The 12428-nt window shown below is 42.8% G+C and overlaps 1 protein-coding gene across 3 annotated transcripts in view; it reads left to right on the top strand.

Moving 5' to 3' along the window:
* The window catches only part of LOC112219190 (microtubule-associated protein 1B), a 72380-nt gene that overhangs the window by 4450 nt on the left and 55502 nt on the right, over positions 1-12428 (top strand). For all 3 annotated transcript variants that reach the window (XM_042301303.1, XM_042301302.1, XM_042301301.1), the window contains exon 2: positions 9881-9982. In XM_042301303.1, coding sequence (XP_042157237.1) covers positions 9881-9982 — 102 coding nt within the window. The remainder of the gene's footprint in view (positions 1-9880; positions 9983-12428) is intronic.

Genomic DNA, 12428 nt, shown 5'->3' with positions numbered 1-12428 from the left:
CGTCAACTCACCATCAGTACGACCAAGAATATGTTTTTCGCGATGCGGATCCTGTGTTCTGCCTTACAACCAGTGTAACGGAGTGGATTACATGCAGCGACCCAAAAAAACGACTCAGAAAAAGAGGGAAACGAAGCGGTCTTCTGGTCAGACTCCGGAGACGGGCACACCGTGCACCACTCCCTAGCATTCTTCTCGTCAATGTCCAGTCTCTTGACAACAAGGTTGATGAAATCCGAGCAAGGGTAGCATTCCAGAGGGACATCAGAGACTGCAACGTTCTCTGCCTCACGGAAACATGGCTAACCGGAGAGACGCTATCCGAAGCGGTGCAGCCAGCGGGTTTCTCCACGCATCGCGCCGACAGACGCGCGCCGACAGAAACGAACATCTTTCTGGTAAGAAGAGGGGCGGGGGCGTATGCCTTATGACTAACGTGACATGGTGTGATGACAGAAACATACAGGAACTCAAATCCTTCTGTTCACCTGATTTAGAATTCCTCACAATCAAATGTAGACCGCATTATCTACCAAGAGAATTCTCTTCGATTATAATCACAGCCGTATATATCCCCCCCCAAGCAGACACATCGATGGCTCTGAACGAACTTTATTTAACTCTCTGCAAACTGGAAACGATTTATCCGGAGGCTGCATTCATTGTAGCTGGGGATTTTAACAAGGCTAATCTGAAAACAAGACTCCCTAAATTTTATCAGCATATCGATTGCGCAACCAGGGGTGGAAAGACCCTGGATCATTGTTACTCTAACTTCCGCGACGCATATAAGGCCCTGCCCCGCCCCCTTTCGGAAAAGCTGACCACGACTCCATTTTGTTGATCCCTGCCTACAGACAGAAACTAAAACAAGAGGCTCCCACGCTGAGGTCTGTCCAACGCTGGTCCGACCAAGCTGACTCCACACTCCAAGACTGCTTCCATCACGTGGACTGGGAGATGTTTCGTATTGCGTCAGACAACAACATTGACGAATACGCTGATTCGGTGTGCGAGTTCATTAGAACGTGCGTTGAAGATGTCGTTCCCATAGCAACGATTAAAACATTCCCTAACCAGAAACCTTGGATTGATGGCAGCATTCGTGTGAAACTGAAAGCGCGAACCACTGCTTTTAATCAGGGCAAGGTGTCTGGTAACATGACTGAATACAAACAGTGCAGCTATTCCCTCCGCAAGGCTATCAAACAAGCTAAGCGCCAGTACAGAGACAAAGTAGAATCTCAATTCAACGGCTCAGACACAAGAGGCATGTGGCAGGGTCTACAGTCAATCATGGACTACAGGAAGAAACCCAGCCCAGTCACGGACCAGGATGTCTTGCTCCCAGGCAGACTAAATAACTTTTTGCCCGCTTTGAGGACAATACAGTGCCACTGACACGGCCTGCAACGAAAACATGCGGTCTCTCCTTCACTGCAGCCGAAGTGAGTAAGACATTTAAACGTGTTAACCCTCGCAAGGCTGCAGGCCCAGACGGCATCCCCAGCCGTGCCCTCAGAGCATGCGCAGACCAGCTGGCCGGTGTGTTTACGGACATATTCAATCAATCCCTATACCAGTCTGTTGTTCCCACATGCTTCAAGAGGGCCACCATTGTTCCTGTTCCCAAGAAAGCTAAGGTAACTGAGCTAAACGACTACCGCCCGTAGCACTCACATCCGTCATCATGAAGTGCTTTGAGAGACTAGTCAAGGACCATATCACCTCCACCCTACCTGACACCCTAGACCCACTCCAATTTGCTTACCGCCCAAATAGGTCCACAGACGATGCAATCTCAACCACACTGCACACTGCCCTAACCCATCTGGACAAGAGGAATACCTATGTGAGAATGCTGTTCATCGACTACAGCTCGGCATTCAACACCATAGTACCCTACAAGCTCGTCATCAAGCTCGAGACACTGGGTCTCGACCCCGCCCTGTGCAACTGGGTTCTGGACTTCCTGACGGGCCGCCCCCAGGTGGTGAGGGTAGGCAACAACATCTCCTCCCCGCTGATCCTCAACACTGGGGCCCCACAAGGGTGCGTTCTGAGCCCTCTCCTGTACTCCCTGTTCACTCCCATGTTCAATCATCAAGTTTGCGGACGACACAACAGTGGTAGGCTTGATTACCAACAACGACGAGACGGCCTACAGGGAGGAGGTGAGGGCCCTCGGAGTGTGGTGTCAGGAAAATAACCTCACACTCAACGTCAACAAAACTAAGGAGATGATTGTGGACTTCAGGAAACAGCAGAGGGAACACCCCCCATCCACATCGATGGAACAGTAGTGGAGAGGGTAGCAAGTTTTAAGTTCCTCGGCATACACATCACAGACAAACTGAATTGGTCCACTCACACAGACAGCATCGTGAGGAAGGCGCAGCAGCGCCTCTTCAACCTCAGGAGGCTGAAGAAATTTGGCTTGTCACCAAAAGCACTCACAAACTTCTACAGATGCACAATCGAGAGCATCCTGGCGGGCTGTATCACCGCCTGGTATGGCAACTGCACCGCCCTCAACCGTAAGGCTCTCCAGAGGGTAGTGAGGTCTGCACAACGCATCACCGGGGCAAACTACCTGCCCTCCAGGACACCTACACCACCCGATGCTACAGGAAGGCCATAAAGATCATCAAGGACATCAACCACCCGAGCCACTGCCTGTTCACCCCGCTGTCATCCAGAAGGCGAGGTCAGTACAGGTGCATCAAAGCTGGGACCGAGAGACTGAAAAACAGCTTCTATCTCAAGGCCATCAGACTGTTAAACAGCCACCACTAACATTGAGTGGCTACTGCCAACACACTGTCAATGACACTGACTCTACTCCAGCCACTTTAATAATGGGAATTGATGGGAAATGATGTAAATATATCACTAGCCACTTTAAACAATGCTACCTTATATAATGTTACTTACCCTACATTATTCATTCATATGCATACGTAGATACTGTACTCTATATCATCGACTGCATCCTTATGTAATACATGTATCACTAGCCACTTTAACTATGCCACTTGGTTTACATACTCATCTCATATGTATATACTGTACTCGATATCATCTACTGTATCTTGCCTATGCTGCTCTGTACCATCACTCATTCATATATCCTTATGTACATATTCTTTATCCCCTTACACTGTGTATAAGACAGTAGTTTTTTTTTGGAATTGTTAGTTAGATTACTTGTTCGTTATTACTGCATTGTCGGAACTAGAAGCACAAGCATTTCGCTACACTCGCATTAACATCTGCTAACCATGTGTATGTGACAAATAAAATTTGATTTGATTTGATTTGAAATCCAATTGGACCATTATGATAACATCGTGCCGCAAGCAGGAGTAGTAACACCAATGATGGGAACACCAATGAGACATTTTAGATTATTGAGGCTTTTCTTAAATGGAGGCAAACAGTTGCTCAATCCTAAAGTCATTAACCCTTTAAAAATAATTTACTGAAGTAACATGGTTAATCATTTTGTACACAATATTATTTCCTTTCATTTAAATTGAGTAACACCAAGTGTGACTTTGGATTTAGACACAAATGTATGACATACTAAAATTGTGTGATTAGCTAATCATTTTCTTTCGTATAAACCCCTTCCCTGATAACAGTTTGCCATTGGGGAATGCTCAAGGTCCTTTGAAATGGGTGATTTTTTTTGCTATTGCTATTTGAAGAGCCCATCTTTGTTTTTATTGATCTATATATTAAATAATTTTGTTCACTCTCTAGCATTCCAAATAATAGCTAGATACGGTATCTCTAAATCCCCAAAACATGTCACTACAACGTCACTACAACTCTACACATCACTACTGGGAGAAGCCAATTTGCTAACTACTTTAAACAAGGCATAAACAGAACGTTTGGCAGTATAAAGGACTGGCGTTATGTTTTATTATTGATAAATGGTCAGATATAAACAAAAACTATTTGTCATTTTAAAAGTTTTATTCAAAGGCGAGTGCCACGGATGCCACAGCAATTCAAGAATGACCCTCAGGGAACATTTTCAATACGTTCTTGTAGGAGCATACGAAATAGGCTACAGGCGTATTCCACACACAAAAAAAGTGTCAGGAGAAGACATATAGCCTAGCGGTCATGGCTCACAGTGGCTTAGCCAAAACTGGAGGCAGGCAGGCAGCAGCATGGAAAATTACCCTTGACAGTGTAACTGAGAAAATGAGCTCTCCTCCTGCTTTCTCTCCTCAGACACAGTGCGGACACAGAGTAGCTACTTTGCATTCTCTATCCTTCATTCTCAGAGGGTTTCTAAACCACCATTGGCATCACACTGTGTGTCCTACACACAGATTTACAGGGGTGCGGAACTAGTCCTCCATTATTCATTTGGTAACACTTGGGGAATCAGTATTAATGGTGATTATTGGCTCCGTGGGGTTTTATGATTGGTTTGAGCCAATCAGAGCAGAGTTTGTTGAGCTGCAGTGTGGTTCAGTTGGTGATGGGTAGTTAGTCAAAGAGGTCTTCTGACCTATTGAACACACTGTTTTCCTACGACTGTTAAGTGATCACACAAACACACACACTCCTCCTTCTATGACCCATTGGGCACACCATGTCATTTCAACGTGGAGAATTGGGTAATATTTGGTAGATACGTTGATCAATGAGATTCCAACCTATTATCACCCACTCAAAAAGAAAGTCAAAAGTTTGTTGAATCCCCCAATGTGTTGTCACTGTGCTTTCGAACGTTTAAAAGAACTACGAAATTCCAAGTGAGTATCAAGGTCAGATTTTTGGTTCAGTTGTCACCTAAATGTGTTATCGCTGCACTTTCAACCATTCAAAGGCACACCAAAGTTCAAATGGGGATACAGTGTCAGATATTGTGTTTATTTATGAAACAACTTCATGTGTCATCACTGTGCTTAATCTGGTAGCGCAACCAACGGGCCTGGATTGCAGTTAGTTGAGATGACATTAAAGTACAAAGTGCATGTGATCAATGCCGTTTCGTTTAGCCATTGTGTAGATTTCCACCGAACATGCGCGCGTTCTATAATTACTTAATACATCTATTGTTACTGTAACCTCAAAATGTGGATGTGTTACTCATTTTAAAGTGGAATGAATACTGTTACATTCATTTGTAAGCTAGCCTTTAACATTAGGCTATTTACTGTCTTACAAAAGTCATGTTGAATTGTGTTTGGTTGTCAACACAACCGAATGTCAACATTTGAAGGAGATGCATCTTCTGCTTGGATAGTTCCATCTGTGCCACTGAGTCTGGCTCTAATTCTAGTTTGTCTACAAATGAATCATTGATGTTTGATTGACGTCTGCATTTCAACCAAAAAAGTTAAAGAATAAGACTAAATCAAACTTTAAATACAGGCTGATTTGATTTAATCATATGTTTTGTACTTATATTTTTTGGTTGAGATGGAGACATGGATCCAACATATTTATTATTAACACGTAGACAAAGCTTGAACAGTGGTGGAAAAAGTACCCAAATGTAATTCTTGAGTAAAAGTAAAGGTACCTTAATAGAAAATGACTCAAGTAAAAGTGAAAGTCAACCAGTAAAATACTACTTGAGTAAAAGTCTAAAAGTATTTGGTTTTAAATATACTTAAGTATCAAAAGGAAATGTAATTGCTAAAACATACGTAAGTATTAAAAACAGAACTAAAAGTATGAATAATTTCAAATTCCTTATATTAAGCAAACTGGCACCATTTTCTTGTTTTTTTTATTGACGAAAGCCAGGGGCACACTCCAACACTCTGACATAATTTATAAACAAAGCGTGTGTGTTTAGTGAGTCCGCCAGATCAGAGGCAGTAGGGATGACCAGGGATAAGAGCATGAATTTGACAAATGTCTTTTCCTGCTAAGCTTTCAAAATGTATTTTTTTTGGTGCCAAGGAAAATATATAGAGTAAAAAGTACACACCTTTTTTTATGTAAGTGAAGTAGAGGTAAAGTTGTCAAAAATAGAAATAGTAAAATACAGATACCCCCCAAAAAACTACTAAAGTACTTTATACCACTGAGCTTGAGACCCTAAGCCTATATGTATTGTCTATTTGTAATTGAATCCTCTGCTGAATAACAACCGTGATGATATATGTTTGATGAAGTATGGTTACATTTCATTTGCGCTGTTGAACCTGTCCTTTGGAATGACTTTGATAGCAATAGTGAATCTATTAAGTGGAGAGTTCTCAACAATCCTTCTCATGGTTTGCACATTGGTAATAGTCAGTGACAAATACAGTATCAAAGCTAAGCAGGGCTTGGTTAAAAGCCTGGGTGGGAGACCAAAGGGCAGGGCCGGTCCTAGCCGTTCCTCGGCCCTAGGCGAGACCAACAAAAATATGCCCTGCAACGCTAGAATAGTCCTAGTAAGCAAAATGACGTTGAAAACATGTCTAAAATATGTATTTTCCGGACGTTTATGTTAGGTTCAATTTAGGTTCTGAATGGTCTGGAAAGGACAAAAAATAGACAACCAAAAACCGTTGGTTCGTGCTTACTGGGGTATAGCCTACTATATCTGTCTGCAATGGAATTTTAGGAATGCCCATCCATGTGGTAGGCCCACCATTTGGAAAACAGGCCGTTGCATTGGTTTCATTAGTCCTGATTCCTGTGACTAATCAATTTGGCTAATTAAGCTCGGAATATCAGTTACCCAACTTTACTAGGAGCTATCGTGAGCCCATTTGAAATGTGTTTACACCGTGGGAAATACAGAAGTACTTTCCTTTTCGCTATGATCAGCTGGTCAAAAATGGACAGGTACAAACTTGAAATCACTGATCATGACAATTGGGTGAAACTCCCGGACAACAGTTGTGACGGATTGTCCATTCCATATTGTAGATTTGACTTCGACCTTTTTAGGACGTGTTGTTTGTTAACATGACAGTGCATTTTTTAATTTGATTGTGCGCCGTTTAGATGAGGCTATTTGGTCTGAGAAACCTGCACGATGTAAAAAAGTGTCCTGTAGGCTACATAGACTTTCTTTTATTTAGACTTTTTTTTGGCCCTTTTTCATGGTATCCAATTGGTAGTTACAGTCTTGTCTCATCGCTGCAACTCCCGTACAGACTCGGGAGAGGCGAAGGTCGAGAGCCGTGCGTCCTCCGAAACACAACCCAACCAAGCCACACTGCTTCTTGACACAATGCCCACTTAACCCGGAAGCCAGCCGCACCAATGTGTTGGAGGAAACACTGTACGCCTGGTAACCATGTAAGCGGGACAAGGACATCCCTGCTGGCCAAACCCTCCCCTAACCCGGACGACGCTGGGCCAATTGTGCACCGCCACATGGGTCTCCCGGGTCACTGTGACAGAGTCTGGACTCGAACCCAGAATCTCTAGTAGCACAGCTAGCACTGCGATGCGGTGCCTTAGACCACTGCACCACTCGGGAGGCCCCGCATACTCTTTCTACCATATCCTATATCTGCTACATGATTTATGTTACATGGTGTTTTTGATGGAACGTTGGTGGAATGCCGCAGTGATGCGTCTCTCCAACAGCACCCTGGAGAGGCACGCTGTGAATGGACAAGCAAAATATTTTTCGCCCCTGCCTTTGACAGAGTGGGTACTGCTTATCACAGGGCGGCATCGACGCTCACCTAAAAAGACCTTTTGCCACTGGTTGATAGAAATATTGTTATTGTTTTGGGGTCGAATTATGTGAGGTTTTATGTGTTGTACGTCTTGGTCAGTTTAGCTCAGAAAATACCGCCCTCGTAAGTCTGCCACCACAGGAGGCCACCTAATCCAACCTAACGAGCGGGCCGTCCGTGCCGAAGGGACAGCTGTAGACAGATCGACTCTCCAGTAGGAGGCGTTTCCCAGCATACTGTTTTTTTCCTTATAGTGGATATTACGTTGAAGATGTGACGTTGTTACAAAGGTACAAATTCAACTTATTTTATACAAGGGTTGTCTATGTTGAAAATTGGTTACCATGATGACATAATCCTGTGGTTAAAATGTGATCCTGAAAACAACAGTTGATCAGTCTTTTCAAATCCAATGTATTTTCCACATAGATTCCATGTCACAATACTGTACTTTGACAAATTACATATAAACAAAGAGTTGATTTAACCCGTTTGTGGTCAGTGGGGAGTCAGGTATTGAAAGATGGATACACACTATTTTATCTCACCTTCCACCAGTCGAGGAAATCAAAACCAATGATTGATATATACACTAGATGACTGACAGGTGGCGAAGTTTCAAAGCCACCGCTCCTCCATCGTGGCACAATTGTAAAATATATTTTGGAAGCTATATTAAATGTACTAATGTCTACATTTGTTTTTGTCACATATATTTTCTATTACGGAACACCTTAATGCATACTTTTAAATTATATTATGTGATCTAAACATACAAATGATAATAATAATTTCCTTAAAGTACAATTTTGTAAGTACTAATGTACTAAAGTACTAATGTTACTGTCCCCACTACAACAACAACAATATTTAAATACAAGTTATTTTGTCCTTCTTCTGGGGAGTGCCAATATGGCCGACCGGTGGCTTCAAAGCCTTTCATTGGCCAATACATCAGCAATCCAGAGTTTGTATACATCATTGGTCAAAACATGTCAAAATGACTGCCATAATGACGGATGTCATTGTCACCTCTTTGTGAAGTGTTTTGTCAGTCCAAACATAAAATACCTAATTGAGCGAGGAGCATTGAGCCCTTTACCAGAATTAGTATCAGTGACACAGCACTTCAGAGAATAGACCACAGTTGTCTGCAGTGGGGGAAGGAACGTTTCTCTCTCTATCTCAGTGAAGCCAAACAGAACCTGGAAAACAATGACCTGACATATACAGAGTACTGTACATATTATTTTGAGACATGGGGAGATATGAGGGGGTGGATGAAAGTAAATTATATTAATCTCCTATCCCAGACTCCTTTCCCTACCAGTGAATAGGATCAGAGACAGGCTTCTCCTGCGGTTTATGCCCTGTTGAATGAGATCTGACGCAGGCTTCTCTCTGAACTTCAGAGAATCTTAGCCTGAATCCGATCTGACAAAGGCTCTCCCTAGTGGAATGAGGGTGTTGACGGGAACATTATTGAGAATCGGTTTTGCTTGTACTGAACTCACAGCTCTTCATCAGTGTGCCTGTTCTGGCAACACTTTAGTTTGAATCCACATAGAATGCTTTATGATGCAGTTCTAATGTAGTGTAATGCTTGTCATAAGCATATGACATCTTATCATGGGGGGGGGGGGGACTGTTCCTTAACTAAATTACCATATGTTCTAGTCCAGTACATTCATACAAAATAGATAGATAGAAAACATCATGTTCGTCTGGAACAACTTTTATTCATTCCAATTAGATACAGTATCAGTTAGCGTTAAATTAAGTTTTGGAGAAATAAAGTCTCTCATGAAATGGAGAAAAAAAAATTGCACTGAAATATTACAAATATGAAGGTTACAGAGATTTCAGAGACGTTGGTTGTTTTCATATTTCCTTGCCTTGCTCCCCCTGTGCTCTTGCTCAGTCCCCTCATACATTATTGAATGATATAAGGATCTGCAGTGAATAAGAAATCCATTAAAGGGGAAGTATAAATTAATGTTATATGTTTCTTAGCCCTGCATGTAGTCTATGGGCCACTATTGTACGTTTGCCCCTATCCCTTCCACAGAAGCTAGCAGTGGCTGTTTAAAGAAACTATGGTTCCTTCTGACCCATAGACTACTGTCAGGGTAAGGAACTTATAACAGTAAGGTCTAAAATACAGAACTTATCCTTTAATGTAACATCTTTTGCCCTCTTGTTCTGTGTTGTCTCACCAGGGATTCGCTCCTGGGACATCAGCCTCAAGTCATGTGACCTGGACCAGCAGCTGCAGCTATTTGTGACGCGCCACTCCGCCCAGTTCTCTGCAGAGGTCAGAGGTCAGTCAAACCTGGGTCGTGTGACATCACACACTACGGCATTGGAATACATGGGTCCTATTCGAACAAGCCTGGTCCCAGATCTGTTTGTGCCATCTTGCCACCTCCTGTCTTTGTCACGCCAAACAATGGCCATGACATAGGTGTTGGCAAGATAGCATAAACAGATCTGGGACCAGGCCATGTTCTAACACCAATTGACAAGAATTCATGTTCATATAAATAAGATGCTACTTCATTAATAGGTAGAGTACACAGAGATCCTATTAAATGAAGTTATATAATTATATCAGGGCCTTGCACAAACCTGTTGGGGGGGGTGTTATCAAACAAAACAAATCCTGAAACCATGAAAACGGACATGTTGACCGATGAGTGAAGTATTTTGCTCAATTATTTTGAACTGAAATAAGAAATAAATGCTGCACTTATTAACCAAGGGCTTACACAATTCCAGTCAAAAGAGAAGATTGTCAGAAATACTATAGCCTACCATTACTATACCTAGCTCCATTTCTTGCCACTCTCATGTATCCCATGTATACCAAACTTTGACCCGCCACGCCCCATAAAGGAGTGCTACAAAACTCGCGACCACGCACGCACAATCGCTGTGCAAATGTAGCCTGTCATTACAGGCAAAAACAGTGATGGATTTTCAAAACGTTGGCCTACTCTGTTTTGCCAGGCAGGAGGAGGAAATTGAACAAGTTCTTTCTGGTCACTGATCTGGATATGCGTGCCCGCCTTTCCGCGCCAGTGCTGATGACTGTTCATTGGCCAACAATCAAGATGCTCAACTTTTTTTGGTTTCGATGCTGAGATGAGAATTATGCGACGACTTGCGGACATTGGGTTCAGAACAACAACAATGACAACAACAACAAAAAAGTATACATTTTTGGGGACATTATACTACCACCGAAAAGGACATTTTGGAGACTGGAAACCCTGTCTGTGCACGTGCCTGAATTCTAGGGTACGGTAATAGTACTCTGGTGCGAGGCGAGGTGACTGGCGAGGTACTCTATGGAGACTTGGGTCCAGTTCAAATGCTTTTGAAAAAATATCCTTCCTCCCTCCCTCACTTCCTTCAGGACCTCACTGATCTATGAACGATTAGCGACACGGGAACAACGAGACACGACACGTTTGTAGTATCCCCCTATTGCGGTCACCAATCCAGCCTTTTCAGGTCTGTGATTAAATGAAATGAGGATGGAGGTAAGAATGCATTTCTTTAATGTTGGAACAAGTCTATTACCTCATTCACCTTGAACGTTAGACGTAATCCCTGTTACCTGTTGCCTAGGAATAATGATAGTAATCCTTACTTACTTCATTCATCTTTGTCACATAAAATGAGCTGTGAAACACGATACTAAGGGTTTAAGACTGCGATTTGAATTCATTGCATTGAAGATGAGCCCCACTTTGCTACAGTAGACATGTTATAGACACACCAACATTTCTTAGTCCTGTGATGGTGGTTGACATTTCTGCATGGTATCCAGGGGCTTGACAGGCATCCCATAGCCTCCACATTCTTCATTGCTTTATCTTTTGGGGCGGCAGGTAGCTTAGTGGTTAGAGCGTCGGGCCAATAACCGAAAGGTTGCTGGATCGAATCCCCGTGCTGACAAGGTGAGAATCTGTTGTTCTGTCCCTGAATAAGGCAGTGAACCCACTAGGTTAACGTGATTTAAGGCTGTCACTGTGAATAAGAATTTGTTTTTTAACTGACTAAATTAAGGTTAAATAAAAAATATAAAAATATATATAATCACCATGGTTATTATTGGGGAGCTGTGTCAGGGGCAGGGGTACTGCAGAGTCAGGTTTTAGAGAGAGGGGAGGAGAGTAAATTCCCTGCCAGGTAACTTGAGAGCACACACACACAAACAAACTACAGGATAGATTATTACACTGCACCGACTGTAAATGCTGAGCCATATCAGAGCAAGCAGAAATGACACAGCATTCCTTCGAGAGGATAAACATCCAGAGGACGTTCTATCTTAAAAGAATGCTTCTTTTTATAGCGGTGTAACTTTTTTTCGGTTTCAACCGTTCCGTGTTTCCAGGTCGCTTCAAGGTGTCGAAAGCGTTGCTATGGCTACCAAATGCACACAGACATTGTGCTGCATAAAGCCATCTGCTCTATCAGTGACCCTGTGTCCTGCTTGTGTGGGCAGCTTCGATCTATTCTTAGTGATCTAGTATCCCAGGACCATTGCTCTTAAGAATCTCATAACAATGTGGATATTGTGGTTTAAGCCCAAGGGAACAATGAAAGGTTTTACAAGCCCTTTAGTAGTAATTTACTTCAACGGCAAACTGGACTTGACACAACAGTGGTGATGAGGTAATGGACCATGCCGTCACCTCTCATTACTTTTTTGTTTGACATTCAAACAACAGCTAGGTTTCCCACTTAGCTCTGGCT

This window comes from Oncorhynchus tshawytscha, linkage group LG19, assembly GCF_018296145.1.
Source record: "Oncorhynchus tshawytscha isolate Ot180627B linkage group LG19, Otsh_v2.0, whole genome shotgun sequence".
Lineage (NCBI taxonomy): Eukaryota > Metazoa > Chordata > Actinopteri > Salmoniformes > Salmonidae > Oncorhynchus > Oncorhynchus tshawytscha.
Note: the sequence above shows the minus strand (reverse complement) of the source record. Positions and strands in the feature narration are given on the sequence as shown.